General features: G+C 40.4%; 1 protein-coding gene across 1 annotated transcript in view; it reads left to right on the top strand.

Annotated features, from left to right (window-relative positions):
- The window catches only part of ELAPOR2 (endosome-lysosome associated apoptosis and autophagy regulator family member 2), a gene marked incomplete at its 3' end in the record, with an annotated part of 288,322 nt that extends 272,996 nt beyond the window's left edge, over nucleotides 1–15,326 (top strand). The window contains exons 24-26 of the mRNA XM_082846355.1: nucleotides 3,038–3,216; nucleotides 4,221–4,386; nucleotides 15,267–15,326. Coding sequence (XP_082702481.1) covers nucleotides 3,038–3,216; nucleotides 4,221–4,386; nucleotides 15,267–15,326 — 405 coding nt within the window. The remainder of the gene's footprint in view (nucleotides 1–3,037; nucleotides 3,217–4,220; nucleotides 4,387–15,266) is intronic.
- Nucleotides 15,327–16,368: the final 1,042 nt, after the last annotated feature.

The following is a 16,368-nucleotide window of genomic DNA, read 5'->3' as shown; positions in this document are numbered from 1 at the left end:
GTTTTATGGAACAATACTTATTTTCATATTTTATGATAAAGTATAGGCATAACAATATAAAATGTTTTTGTTAATACTTTAATACAAAACAGAGAAGTCTCCAAATAGACAAACTAATCAGAAAATTAGGAAATGTTTAATTCAGTTAAGTGTGCTTACCTGTAGATAGCTCATTCTGGCTCAGAGCCCACAGATACGACACTGCTCACACATCGAGGGCACGGTCGAGCCAGGTTCTTTGCAACAGTTTTAAGGGGGTCAAGGATAAAAATTCCAGCCTCACAAAAAAAATGGTTTCCTTTTAATCCTCCTAATAATACTGATACATTTTTTATGCTTTACAGTGGAAATTAATCTTTATCTTTTCTCTAAAATTATGCTAAACTTACTATCTTACAATCCTTTTTTTTAAGAGTAAATCAAAAATAAAAGGTGCATTCCCTTCTTTGGCCACCAAGTTTAAGTCAGGAGTTTTGAAAAGCTAAATGACCTTCTATCCAAACGTTCGTTAACACTTCTCTTCTGGAAGGTAGTGATTAGAAGTTTAAGACAGTGGGGTGGCAACAATTTCTCTAGTTTTATCTCATTCAAACTGTCTTCATTGAAAAACCTCAGTTCAACATCTTATAAGAATGTTAGGAACAGTTAGTTGCGAGGTGATGCTTTTTAAATGTCTGTTTTTGCCTTAAGAATCATACCTTTTGAAACACTTCGTTGTGTTTGACATGTTGAGGTATGTAATTCCCCCCATACCCCACCCATAGTTCCAAATCTACTTTGAGAAATACCAAAATCAGTTAAATATGCCCTTCTGTTAATACTTAGATGTCAATTTTGAAAATATTTGCCAGGTGAGAGCGAGCTTCAACCCGTACAATATGAAATGTCCTTCCTTAGTGTATTCCATTGCAAGAACGAACAAATGGGTTTGATGCAGTAAGTGGGTATGTTCACCTCCAATCTCTGAATAATATATTTCGAAAAGTCTGCTCTTTGGTGAGCTTTCAATACGAATGACAACTTTCACTGCAGTTTCCATTATGTCGGTGAACAAGGGTGGATTTCTTTGGATGCCAAAGCCTCAAGATAGGAAAAAACAATGATTGCCAAATATTGCGAAGAGTATCTTTTAATTGCTTTAATAATTCTGCATTTCCATCCTATTGCCTGCTTCATTCTTTACAGTTTTGCACTTTATATTGACTGAGAGTCTGCTTTTCCAATTCTGTAAAGACATATAATCCAGAAGCACGTGAAGTTAAATTTACACACTACAAGTCCTCCACATACAGCTGGTATAAACTAAAAGGGCTACATGACTTGTGATACAAGCTCTTATCAAAATGGATCTCAAAAATCTATACCAGGTTCTAAGTATGTACTAAGCATTACTTCTAAATGTTATACAGTAGTAGCGATTTGAAGAGATACTGTGTTATCACTGAGAGGTAAGTTTTAAAATTTATCAACAAATTGATCTCACCCTGTTCGCAAAATATCCCTACATGCTGGAAGAAGAAATTTTTCAGCCGCAGTGTCAGCCATTTTCTTGTTTCCCAATGACATGGCCTAATGAAGGGATAAATCTTCCTAATTAATAGAACGACTAAGAGATTCAGAGAATGGCTAAGTTACAGAATGACTAAGAAATTCTGCCAACAGCTTGAGTTATTTTTTCTTTAACAATTTGAGGAGCTTATGGAAAAGTTAACAATTCTGGGCTTATAAGTATGTATCTTTTTAATTATGAAGTTTTAATGGTTTGTTTAGAAGACTGTCCTTGGCCATTAGAGCTTGCCATTTGCATTGGGTGTGGCATATATGATACAACCATATAAACCCTTTCATAGTCTATTTTTCTTGTTGGAATGACCGTCAGATGAAGAGGCAGCAGTTCAACTTGCTCATGCCTCCTCATTCCTCATCTTTCTTATAAAAATCATGCGAGCCATTTTAAAAATAATTTATTCTCACTAAGTTTCATGAAAATGTTACACTAAAATTTTTTTCAATTACTAATGTCCTTTCTAAAAAGTTCTTATCCAAAACTTGGTTGAAATTTTTCCTCAGAGTAATGGGAATCTCCTGCACATCGTTCACTTCAGGACCCACTGTAAAAGTGTGTGCATGTGTGTGACATTAAACGTTATGGTGTTAGGCTTCCGTTAGGGTGTTGATAAATGACTGTCATTCACCAGAAAATTTCGGGCGGCACGATGAGCAAAAAATGTAATGCCTTGTGTCATTTAATGTCACTGGATATAATCATCATGCACATTGCTACCTGTCATTGTGTATGTTGAAATACATAAGGAACCATGCACTATACTCTGATTTTTGTTTCTAATCTGTCTTATTTGTTTATTTAAAAAAAATTGCAGGTTGAGACCCAGTATATTGATTTTACTATTTACTAGTTGATTGCAGGGAGCAGTTTGAAAACATTGCCCTAACAAAATTGGGTCATCTGCTTTGGGAGGACGAGAGTAAGTCCCTCACGTGGGTAGTGATGACCCAGAATAACACCCTCCTTATTCTGGCCAGGGGAAGCGGGGCGTGCAGTCTGTGTGCCTGCCCCACACCCAAGCCTGCCGGTCATGCTGCACTTACATGTCCTGGGTCCGGTCTCTGCTCTTTCACTCAGCGGAGAGGCTTTTTGGGGAAATGGACCTACGTGATGGGTGGGTGAAACCCGTTCCAGTCAGTTATATGAAACAATCTAAGCTTTCATTTAAAAACATGATTTAAGAAGTCAGGACTCATCAGAAATTTGAAGAAAATAGCTCCAATGATATATCCAGATGGAGTCCTTTTCATTCAACCTCCTCAGCTTGAAGCAAGCCTTCTGATCTGACAATTCATGGTCTTGTTACATTTTCATTCATCGTTTCCTTATTCTCTCTCTTCTATATCCCTTTCCTCTCTTTTTGGAGCTTTGGTTAGATGAAAGCCGAATAATCCTCTCTGCCTACTGTGAATAACGGTTAGCAAAACGCTTCTCCTTCTAAATCTCATTTCTTATGTCATTTTTTCAAAGGAAACCTTATACGTGTGGAATGAACCTAAGTGGTGCATTAAAGGAATTTCTTTGCCTGAGAAAAAGTTGTCAACCTGCGAAACAGTTGACTTTTGGCTAAAAGTGGGAGCAGGTGTGGGAGCTTTTGCAGCTGTTTTGCTGGTGGCTCTAACTTGCTACTTCTGGAAAAAGAATCAGAAGTAAGTAACCTCTGTATAAGAACTGAGAAATCTCTTTTGTTGCGAATCTTTTAGAGTTAATCATTATATCCAACAGTTTCTCTCAGAGACACAAGCCATTTCTCGTAGTGAAGGAGTTATAAGAAAGGCCTTTAAGAAAGCAAATGGAAATGACTGTTGTTCTGATAACAGAGAGATCAGAGAACATTAGAGGTGATTGAATTAGATCCGTTGTTTTTCTAAAACAAGGAACAGAGGATCCTGGCTACTCAGGTAGATGGGAGCAGAGCTCAGAAAGGAAGGCAGATTTTCTCTGTGTGTCTGTTTTTCTTTTCATGACATCATGCTGCCTTCTTGCCTCATCTTTTCTCTTTCAATTTCTTATGGGCAGATATTTGCAAAGAAACAGACTAAGTGTATACTCCAGGACTTTCAGAATCTGAAGTTGAGTACTGAGTGTAACTTCCAATTGTATATTGATACATTATATGATTTGGCTCTTTTAAAATGAGTTACATGTCAGTTGGGCTGTGAAAGTTCTCTACTGTATTATCTAGGCACAGTTGTAATATCTGGGGTGGGGAGTAGAAAGGAATGAGTGATAGGGAGAAATAATAAAGACCAAATCACTTGCCTGTATAATATTCTCATCCTACAAACTAAACTTTGGAAAACTGCATAGTAAATTAGTTCCCAAATACTTATAAATGAAAAAACTGCATTCAGACCTCTAATTTTCTCTTTGTTTTTCAAAAGTTTTTCATAATTGGACACTTGAATCACTGTAAAATAAGTATGATAGCGTTAACTGTATTGCACTGTTTCTCTGAAATTCTGGAAACGATTGGTGTGTAGACGGTAGATTAATGAGAACACATAGTGTTATGGCTATGGGTGAAGGGACTATGTTGGTGGAGCAGCTGTACTCCACGACGATTTAATTAGCTGGTGTATGACCACCCCAAATAAGTATTAATTTATATTAAACAGCCACTTTATCTATTTATTTATTTGCCACTACTTAGACTGGAGTACAAATATTCCAAATTAGTAATGACGACAAACTCAAAAGAGTGTGAACTCCCAGCTGCAGACAGCTGTGCTATCATGGAAGGAGAAGACAATGAAGAGGAAGTTGTATATTCCAATAAACAGTCGCTACTGGGAAAACTCAAATCCTTGGCAACAAAGGTGAGAGCAGAATTTTAACCTGGTATTTCTGTGTATTTATAAATAAAGGGGCCATCTTAACCTAACAGTAGCAGTCGTGCAAACCCTGTCATTCAGGGTGGGTATTTATCCAGTAGAAATACTCTTGGAAGTACAGAAGGCTGTAAATACAAGAATAATCACTGCAGCATTGTTTTTGTTGGCTAACCAGGTAGAAACAACGTTAAACACCATCAGTAAGGACTTAGATAAGAAGTTTCCGTATATCAAAGTAGTGGGATGCTGTGCAACTCTGCAGATGTTAAAGATTGAGATGTCTGTGTGTACTGATATGTCAGTGGGTCCAGGGTAAATGAAGCGAAAACAACACATAGACTATTGCATTTCTATTAAATATACATTTATATTAGTATTTGAGTAGGAAACTACTAATGATAGCTGCTTTTGGAGAATTTTGAATAAATGGGCGTCTTTAGTCTTTGAAGTAATGCAGTTTTATAATATTTGAATTTGCACAAAGATTATGTATTATAGTATTAAAAAACAAACGTTTTAGATAAATAAAAGATCTCATTTTATATTTTTAATTTTACCACAAGATTTTTTCACACACAGGAGATAAAAGTTATATAAAATGTTGAGATATTACTTATCAGATGCCATCCCATCTGTCGGCTTTGAAATGATCACTGTATCCAAACAGATAGCATGAAGCCCTAAGTATTATTTGTAAACACATTTTATTGACATTCTTCACCATTGACTTAAAAGATGAAACATTACCAGTTTACCTATGCAGGAATAAAGACAGAATGAAACCAGAAAGAAAACCCATTTCAAAGGATTTTCAGCAGGAAGGACCTGTGGTGAAAGATTGCATTTATTGAGAGTGTCTTAGTAAGCGTTTCCTAATTTAGGCACATAACTATATCATAGGGGATCATTTAAAAATAAAACAAATAAGCCCTATTCCCCTTATACTAATGGTTCTTTGATTTTTCTTAATATGGTAGTTTAGGGAGGATACTATTGCTGTGGGACAGTGAATGTACAGAGATTGTCAAGAGCTGACATTTTACCCTCCTTGCAAGCTAACACCTGAGCCTTCCATGGTTTCATGGATACTTTAGAAGACATGGGACTTCTGATCACAGACAAAGGACAGTTGAACACTCACAGCAGAAGCACTAGCCGAAACATCAGCATTTATACGAGTTGCAGAGCCCCACGTCCTGCAGATGACGCTTGTACACACAGTGCCTTACAGGAAAGGAACCTTAAGCTTTGGGAACCTGAATCTTTTAGAAAGGACAGCAAGCATCTCTGTCCTTGCTTCCAAAGGGAGATAGTGTTGTTATCGTACTGGACAGGTAGCATGCGTGTTCATTGCTCAAGAGGGAAATACTATTTCTAAGACTGTAAGCAAGCCCGCCCTTTGCTACGGAAGGACACAATATCTTTATTTTCAAAGGCTGCTTTCTATACAAGGGTTGAAATGCAAGGGTTAGGGTTAGGGTTAGGGTTAGGGTTAGGGTTAGGGTTAGGGTTAGAGTTAGGGTTAGGTCCTTTGAAAAGGTAGTCTGGAAAAAAGGGAAGTCAGTGTGTCACTCATAAGACAGGCAGAAATGCAAGAGAACCACTGGGGAGTTGTCTCCCAACAGATCCAAACCTCCTTCCTACACTATCTTGGCTTCCGGCAACTTTCCCATTAGTACACCATTGCACTGTTCACTCTGATTAATCTGACTGGCTGAGGCTGGAATCAAATCTGGTCAGTTTGCTTCCTATAGCACTTAAAAAATAGAGCTACTCCCAACAAGACACCGAACAGCAAGACGAGGCCAGCCTGTATTATTAACCTGGATCATACCAGGGTTCCAGACTCAACTAACCAAACAAATGCCGTAAGTCATCAGGGTCCACCTTAGAAAGAGGTGGCTTTCTTTTTAGGTCCCTGTATTGACCTTTCCACTCAGCCTGAGACCTTTCCACTGGCACTGAGATCTTTCCTCCATAAGATTCAGATGGAAGAGGGTTAAGGATATTTTCAACAATTTACAAAGACCCTATACATCTCCCACTTTCGTCTGCCTGGGCCATGGTAGGGGAACTTGGTGAGCAGTGTCCTCCACCAGGTGGTCATTGTCCTTTTGGTCTAGGAAGATGGCAATCCAACAAGACAGTCCAGGCACAAAGAATTTTAGTGACTGTACAGATCGTGTCTTGGCCCTCAGGGAGGAAGAATAAGGCAGTTATATTGTCCATAGCAATGTATGGCCAGTGGGTTGATGTTGACCTGAATGCCTTCAAAGGCTGAAGTGGTGTCATGGATTACTTCAGCTAGAGTCAGAAACAAATTTTGTACTGCCTTTTCTTTCTTCTAAAAAAATGTATTGAAGTACAGTTGATTTACAATGTTGTGTTAATTTCTGTGTGCAGCAGAGTGATTCCGTTATACATATATGTATTCTTTTTTATATTCTTTTCCGTTGTGGTTTATCACAGAATATTGAGTATAGTTCCCTGTGCTATACAGTAGGACCTTATTGTTTATTCATCCTATATATCAGTGTAACAGTTTGCATCTCCTAATCTCAAATTCCCAATCTGTCCCTCCCCCACTCCCCCTCCCCCTTGGTAACCACAAGTCTGTTCTCTATGTCTGTGAGTCTGTTTCTGTTTCGTAGGTAAGTTCATTTGTGTCATATTTTGAATTCCACATAAGTGATATCATATGGCATTTGTCTTTTTCTTTATGACTGACTTCATTTAGTAATGTAATCTTTATTTCCATCCATGTTGCTACAGGTGGCATTATTTCATTCTTTTTTACGTTCCATCTTTGCTAATTGAATAACTACCCATGGGGTGAGTGTGAATAACAAGTCAGTTATCCCTCCAGGAACCCCTTCTGAGGAACCAAGGGTAGCCTGATACTGAAAAGAGCCTTGCAGTTGTCTAAGGACTAAGTGATCTATCGAGGATGTTTTCATAAACAGTTGAATTATGACCGCTTATGACCACTCCTAGAATACAAGTACAAGCCGTGCTGTTTTTAGGAGAGAAGTTAACATCTGGTTCTATACAAAAAGTACAGTCCTAGAGGTACACATGGGGCCTCTGGAAGGAAAGTATTATTTACAGTTGTTAGGGACACCAAGTGGGACCTATTTAGTTAGGCAGCACTGGTTGATGGTGCCTGCGACCTCCTTGCTGGCTTGTAAACCTTAGCGTTCCCGATTCATGTCAAACAATTGTGTCTCTTCTTTGTCTTTGGAGAGACTGCTTGAGGGCGGTTTGTCCAGCTTTTCCTGTTTGTCCATGCCGCAGACTGGGTGGTATCCGTCCGCTCCATGGAATGATTGAGTGATGGGGAATGGACGTGTTGATCGTTGTTGGGGGCAGAAGCTGGCATCATCCCTGCTGTTTCTGATAGAATTTTCAGTAAGCCTAAGGGGAATGGCAACCAGATTGTGGTTTGAGCATCTGGTGGATTTGGTAGACCCAGTAGTCAAGTTAAATTTAAGGCACTTGCAACAGTTTGAGAGAGGAACACTAAGGTGTTTTCCTTCATAGGAAGGTGACAGGGTGGCTTTGAAAAACAATCGTTAGTATCCCTTCATCCTTTGCACCTCTCAGGGCCTAAGGTACCTCCTTCCTAGGTGCCTTATTATCAGACTGCACTGTTGATCTCCCACTGGTACAGATCAGTTTGTCCCATTTCCGTAGCTAAAGCCCCACCTTATTTCTACTCATACCCTACTGGAGTTCTGTGCTGCCAAACATTCAGGTGCAAGAAGGTCAAGGGCTTTTAAAAATGCGTGTGGCGACCTAGTGTGTTTTCTACCTTTGCCCGTGTGGGATGGTACGCGTCTTAATGAGCTGTGTAGTCAACCAAGTAGTTATTATGCTTTTGATCTAGGATCACGACAGTCCAACAAAACAATACAGGCGGCTAAACCAGAATTATATTTGAATCTTCTAGGCTCCCTCTGGCAGGGCTACCACCAGACGTCCTGGGGGTTGCTGTTGGGTTAAATAAGGACCCATCATGCCAGTAGTGGTCGGGGCAGAATCCTGGGTTTTCATATGGGTATATAATCTTATGTAGGTTGTATTGATATATTCTTACTTATTATATATTTTTACTAAAAATTATCCATGAAGCAGCCAAGAGGAGATAATCTCTTAATCCTTTTCTGGAAATAGCCATATTTAGTAACTGAACTGCCTTACTAAGATGTGTGGACCAGGAGGAGGTGAGGGAGATAGAGGCAGAAATCTTTTTGAGTCAGTTTTTGAGAAGGCTATTCCGATGATCAATGATCCCTTTCAATGGTAGGAAGTGTGGAAGGTCCACTGAATACCTCTACTCCCAGTCCATTTTTCTGGTAGCTTTTGTGATTTAAAAAAAAAAAAAAAAAAAAAAAGGGACACCACTGTTAGGCTGCAAATGGTCCATAAAACCATAAACATTAAACAGATGTTTTTCAAGGACCACGGTGGTGTCACTGGAGTTGGCCAGTCACTCTGGAACAGCAACACCGTGACCCGAATGGGTGTCAGCAGTGATGAGGCACCACCAATAGCCCCAAGCGGTGATCAAAGGTCTGATTTAATCAATTGTCAGGGAAATATTGGTCAGCTCTTGGTATGACTCCCAAGTCTTGCCTGCTGTGGTAACCTCTGCGTCAGGAAAATAGAGTCCTTCACTTTGAGCTCAGTCTGTGAAGGCAGATTTATTGCCATGCTGGACAGGATTCAAATGCTGTGTAGAGTTTGTGGCAATCTGTCTGGTGCAGTCTCTATAAGGTGCTTAACTCTGTCTGGTCTTTTCAGAGGATGGGCATCTACCTAAGTGACCCAGATGATTCGATCAACAGCTAAGATTTGTTTCCAGATTTGTTGCCCCAAAGAGAGGTGAAGAGTAAGTGGTTTTCCAAATGGCAGACCAAATAGTTCGTTGACAATGGCTATTAAATCTTGGCAATAGCTCAAGAGTAAGTAGAAATATGACAGGGTTTATCAGAAGAAGTATTGGCCACAGCTGTGAGAGGGGCTTTGGGTTCTGGCCACTGAGCCAAGCAATCTTGTTGGTTTTCAGTTACTCATACTTGTGCTGAGATGGGACAGCTGCAGCAGGTGGCGGACCCCATTGGGTTTCAGCTCAACGAAAACATCAGTGAACCAGGCCCAGGCATGAAGTAGAACTCCGGTGAACCCAGGACCCCACAGAGCCAGTGGCTTCATTTGGGGCAGAGGAGTAGGGGATAACCTTTCTCTCAAAGAGTCTGCTGCCATATTTGCATGTGAGGCTGAGATGTTGCTGGGTCAGACCAGTTGTATTCCTGACTATACCATTCATATTTGATAAGTGAGACTTCCTGGACGCTTCCCACCTTGTTGACCTACCAAGAGTGGGACTGTCAGGCTGTAGAGTCCCAAAGTGTGTGTGGTTATGGCATTCAGTTTTGACAAGAGCTCAGTAACAAGCTAACAGCTGCTTTTTCAAAAGGGCTATATGTACATGGTGGGCACATCAAGGCGATGAGTCTAAAACCCCAAAGGATGCCTCGGGGGGAAGGCTGCTTCCCACTGCCACAGTCTCCAATTGACAAAATCATTAATCGCAAAGAATTGTATCATAAAGCGGTCATTAGGGCTGTGAGGCCACAGGTAGAGAGCATTACTCACCTTGCTGGGCAGTTGATAATATAGCCTGTTGGCTTGGGCCTAACTCAGAAGATACTATTTTGTGGATTAGCTGATATGACAGAGCAAGTAGACTACTCGAGTGATACCATACTGTGTCCAACAGCAGAGTGCAGTAAGGTGCTGGGCTGTTTTTTCTCGACTGGAAGGTAAAGCATTGCACATCTGCCCACCTAGTCTCAAGAATCTTTACTTAGTCGGCAGCTCCCTGAATTTCGTGAGGGTTTATCAGCCGTCTCTGCTGGCAGGTCTGATAACACAGGCAAGGCTGTTGAGACTGAGACGTCTGACTTGACACCAACAGGACATCATGTATAGGCATCTGTACCTTCTTTAGGCATCAGAAGGTAGAGGAGCTTGTGTGCCCTTCTGCCTCACACGTCTGTTGCACACGGCAGACGAGTTGGCAACGCTTGGGGTAAGTATCCGAGCAGCCCTTCCCTTCACGTGGCTGCTCTTGGCCAGGGGATCGTCCTCTGCTGCCTATGAGATGAGGGAGAACAAGCACATACCAGCAATTCCTACTGTGGATTCAGATGTAACGCAGCACCAGCATCTGGAATGGGGACGCAGAACCCTTCACACAAGGTCACGTTATTTTCCCTCCCCCACTGCGAACCTAGCTTGAACCCCATTAGTTGAATTTTCAGGCCCTTTTCCTCTCACACGTTCAGGTAGGACGGTGACTGCGGTGCCTGCAACAAGCAGAGTCAGAAATGTTTGAGTCCCTCCCCTTCCCCGGGCTCCCTTGCAGTCTCAGATGGGTGTGTATGGTCTGCAGTCACTCTTGGTGACAGGAAAACTTGGTCCTTCCCCTAATCCTCTTTCTCCTTAAGGCAGCAAAGTCAGCATAGTTGGGGAGGGAAGGGTTAAAGGTGAAGAGGGAAGGGGGGTCTCTGTGACAGCAGCAGGGCTTTGCATTTGCTGTTGTTTTCCAGCAGCTGCTCACAAGCCAACCAGACTGCCAGTGTTTTGGGTGCATTCAGAGTTCTGTGTTGAACGGCAAGGGCATCATTCCTCACATCATCTGTTCCACCTTTGGGGACCTTTTGACTCAGAAGTCACAGCCAGATTGACTGTGCTGAAGGCTGCAGGTCTTATGTTCTCTTGTAGATTTGGGCTTGACTCACGTACTGGAGTCTTTTTAAAAGGGAATTCACCTCGTTTCTTGCTCCATCGTCATATTTAAGTTAATGCCTGGTTTAAGTATAAAGGATAAGGGACATTTCCCGGGTGAGCCTGACCATACTAACTTATCTAGATGTTTTGGGGTCAGTTTCTCATTCTCTAGTGACCATCTTCCACCTCATAAACCCAACCTGGGGCAGCAAGAGCCCCAGCAGTAGTCACTGCCTCACTAAGTTTTCCTATGGGAATTCATCTCAGAAAGAGCCCCCAGAGGAAGCCATGGCTCTGTAACTGTGGTGAGGACCTGCTGCAAAACCTCTGAGACCTTTTACTGCATCTTTGGGTGGATCTGAAGTTGGCAGGATAGAGTGCCAGCAGCATTGAGCCCTAGGATGGCCCCGCTGTTTCCATTGTTTTTTTTTTTTTGCGGTACGCTGGCCTCTCACCGTTGGGGCCTCTCCCGTTGCGGAGCACAGGCTCCGGACGCGCAGGCTCAGCGGCCGTGGCTCACGGGCCCAGCCGCTCCGCGGCATGTGGGATCTTCCCGGACCAGGGCACGAACCCGCGTCCCCTGCATCGGCAGGCGGACTCTCAACCCCTGCGCCACCAGGGAAGCCCCCAGTGTGCCACATTTTATTTCGAATAGCAATTTTAGTCAATGTAATGATTCTGTTTTCATTTTTTAAGATGAAAATTTGAAGAATTACAGAAAAGTTGAAGGGATTGTGCAGTGGTACAACCATATATCCACCACGTAAATCTTACTCTTTATTACATATCTCTCCATCCCTCTATCCATTTATTGATCTATCTTCTTTTTTTTTTGATGTGTTTCAAAGTGAGTTTCAGACTTCAATACATTTGATGCCTAAACACTTCAGTTTACATATAATTGGTGAGAGAATTCAATATTTTAAGTTTTTTGTAAAGGCAAAATGTTTACACAGAATGAAATGTATATTTCACAAATACACGATGTGATGAAATTTGAGAAATGAATATACCTGTGTAAACCTAAATCCTGTGAAGATATAGAACAGTAGTCTGATGTCTGAAAGTGAACTCATGTCCTTATGTGTATACTCAGTCCCCATCCTCCAGGGGAAGCTAATGTGATGATCTTTTAAAACTATAGATTAGTTTTGCCTGTTTCACAACTTCACATAATCGTAATGCCAGAGAGTGAAGTTTTTGTGTAAGTTTTCTTCCACTCAGACAAATCTTTTTGAGGTTCTTCCACCTTGTTGTGTTTATCCATGGCAGATTGCTGCCTGTGGAGGAGTATTCTGTTGTATGGATTTGCCACGTTTGTTCATCTGTTCTCCTTTTGAAGGACCCTTGTGCTATTTCCAGTGTTTGACTGAATGAAGCTGCTATGAATGCCATTGTACAAGTTTTATCGTGTCCCACTTTAAAAATTTTTTTTACTTTTTATTTAAAAATTGTTTTTATGTGTGTCCCACTTTTAAAAATGTTACATATGATTTTATGGAGCAAAAACTTTATAAATTTCTTAACTACTGTGTCAAGTAAGGTTTACTTTGTCTTATATATATCCTTATTCATGTTCTAAAGGCCATACTTCTTTGGTATTTCCTTATGCACTGGATTTGTGGGGTTTCATTTATAGATTTACTTCACTTGACTTTTCTTAACAATTAAAAAATATCTTCAGTTGATTTTTTTTCCTTTTGTTCATGTCACAGTCATTTATGGGATACTATCCACCGGGTTTTGGTGAGATGTCATATTAGACACAGTTAATCTCAGAGACTAGTTTATTGATGGAAGACATATGCACATCAAACACACACATTCATGCACACACACAACCCACGTACACAGGATAATCCGGTATGACAAGAGTATTGAGTAGGGTCTCTTGGAGTACAGAAGAGAACAGAGTACAGTTAGGTGGGTAGTGACAAGCTAAGGAGAAGCTTCTGGGAGAAGTTGGATTTTGAGTAGATTCTTGAATTTAGAGCTTAAAAAGATCATTTTACATGGCATCTTTATTTAATGCATGAGTAAACTGAAACCTAGAGAGGTTCACGTATTTGTCCAAGAGTGGGTGAGATGGGAATTAGAAACCACATATTCTGAGTTCCAATCCAGGTTTTTTCCTTCTGCATGGTGGTGTTTCGGTACATTTTCACAACCACTGATTGACAGCCAACCATGTGCTAGGCCTTGGGTCATATTATGGGAATTAAAAAGTGAACAAGATACAATTCCTGCTGTTAGGAAGTCCCAGTCAGTAGTGTTAACTACACACACACACACACACACACACACACACACACACGCACGCACGCACGCACGCACGTGCATGGGTATATATCCCACCACATCAGCCAGAGGAGCAAATTCCCATGTGAACATAGAACACAGAGGAGATGGTAACGAAAGCCCTGTGAAGCCCTAATAGCATGACTGTTTTCAGTGTTTCACTTGAAATATTACCTTGAGGATAAGCAACAGGTCTCTGCCTGCCCTTCCTGAAGAACAAGTTGAATCAAATCTTCTCAAGGCAGGGCCACAGAAAGCTCAGCTTTCTCTTACAGTTCATGGCTGATACTCTAACACTCTTTCCTGTAATACACTGTGAGCTCCTTGAGAGCAGACGTTTTGTATCCCATAAAGTCTAGTCCTGTTCCTGTAACACGTGGGTGCCTAATAAATACTTGAATTATCGATGGTTATTCCTAGGAAATTAAGGCTGGTGAACATGAGACTTCAGGCAGGATCTCCCAGAGCCGGTGGGTTAGGGCGCTGCGATCTGCAGGCTGCTCTCCCAGGGGCTTGTCGTCTCGGTAGAGGCAGGGACATGGGATATGCTGGTGTTCATGCTATGATTTTTTTTCTGTAATCCTGACCATGTGGCCTTAAATTGATCTGAAGTCTCTGATTTCTCCACTCAAATGAGAGAAGACACAACAGCAACCTCATTCTTCCTGACAGATACTCAATCTCTATTTCCTGTTGTTTTCTCATTTCACTTCTCTGCTTTAGAGACACATCCATGTGCACCCAGGACTGATCTGCCTCATATTTCTTTTATTTTTAAAATAACCCTAGTTCTGTTCATCTTTATTCTCTTCAACAGCATAGTTCCCCCACCCCATTCCAATAGCCTTCGGAAAGCTTTGTCTAACCATGAAAACATTGGGAGAAACCTCACCTCTTATTTGTCTTTTTCCCCATTAAAGAAGAATAATTTATCTTAACAGGCTGCATTTTGAATGTATTATATAACAAATGCCAGCAATGATATATTTGCATTAAATTTTTGATTTATTATCCTAGATGACTTCTTTTTAATATCTTTAGTAGGCATGATTCCCAAAGATTTTCCTCCAACATATCGGTGGACCCAAATGATCTTGTGTCTTATTGGTGTAATCTTTATTTCTGCTCTCCTTTTTTCTTATTATTTACCCTGTGTTATCTTGAGAATATTTAGTTTACTGTCTACAGTTTGCATGGATAGGTCATCTATTTCAGCACCCGGATCAAATATCCCCCTTGCATGGGTCTCAGTGATTTCTTCACAAGAATCACAGCTTCATCTTTTGGTATCTGTTGCAGTCATGTGTTTGCTTCTGTTTTGAATTGTGTGTCTTATCCCCTGGACATCTGTTTGGGATTGACATGTACACACTGCTGTATTTAAAATGGATAACCAACAAGGACCTACTGTATAGCACGGGGAACTCTGCTCAATATTATGTAACAACCTCAATGAGAAAAGAGTCTGAAAAAGAACAGATACATGTATATGTGTAACTGAATCACTTTGCTGTACTCCTGAAACTAACACAACATTGTTAATCAACTCTACTCCAATATAAAATAAAAAGTTAAAAAAAAAGGCATCCTTCAGGGTAGGCATGCTATCTGTTTTATATCTGCCACCCTCCTTTAAATGTAAAATCCTAATTACAAGTGGCAGGTACGTAGATTAAAATGATTTCAGAACTTAGTTTCTGGATATGTAAGCTCCTAAGATCTTATTGGAATTTTAGTGAGTTGATTTTGTCTTAATATTTTTTCCCCCATAGGACAAAGAAGACCATTTTGAATCTGTTCAGCTGAAATCCTCAAGATCTCCCAATATATGAAAGACAGTGCTGTAGCCTTCAGACTAATGAACAAAGAAACCTGCTCTCTAGTTTTACAGGACCATAGTTTAGAGCCTGTCCTCGTCTCCGGCACATTGGTGATGTCACAGAGGAGGGCCATGCCGCTGAAAAGGGAAGGAGGTTGAAATGTTAGATTGCCTTATAACATGGTCAAGTGTCTTGCCAAAAATAAGAAAGCAAATGTTTTGAGTCTCAGCTGAAGATGAAGCTCAACTCAGGAAGAGATGTATCTGTATATACAAATAACTCAAAACCAAGGTTAAGCCCACGAGTGCACTGCTGATGCATGCCATAGAATTAATGGGTAACTTTCCTTCTTTATGAATTCTATATAAAAAGTGTGTTTGGAGGGCTGATGTGAGCATTGTGATCCCATTTATGTCTTGTCTTTGTTTATATTTTGGGGGACAATTTGAAAAAAATTTTAAGGTACAGTTATTTTTTCCCATTATTTATTTTCCTGACAGACCTTAAAACATGTTTTCTATTAAAAATGGTGAACAAAGAAAGACAATAGATTTTTCATTTTTCCATAGGGTATCCTTGTTGATTTCAGAAGCCTAAGTAAGCAGTAATTCTTAATGAAGAGTCAGCATGTGCTTGGGTTATCTAACTTATAATCGCCTTTGAAATTCCATCCTTGTTGGAACTGGTAAGAAGGGCTTGACTGAAAGTGGGATTCTTAAAAAAAAAAAAAAAAAAAAAAGGAGAAGGAGAAGCCTTGACTTTCCACTGGTACAAACAAGCTGACACTATTATAAAAGTCAAATGGCTTGAAACAATTTATGTAATACTTGAAGTATAATTTAGAATGAGTAGGAAAGCTTGTTTATCAGATCACTTGCAAAATCATAAGAAAGTGGGCTGGCTTGTCTATAAGTATAGACAACTGTACAAAGGTATTGGGATACTTTCATGGTCTCCAGAAAACGACAGTGGGACATTTACCCTATGTCAGGCATCAAAGGTTATATGCTTATTTTCCTGCCAAAGACTTTAAGGATTATGACTTCCATGAAAG

This window comes from Leucopleurus acutus, assembly GCF_964270905.1.
Source record: "Leucopleurus acutus genome assembly, chromosome: 9".
Lineage (NCBI taxonomy): Eukaryota > Metazoa > Chordata > Mammalia > Artiodactyla > Delphinidae > Leucopleurus > Leucopleurus acutus.
Note: the sequence above shows the minus strand (reverse complement) of the source record. Positions and strands in the feature narration are given on the sequence as shown.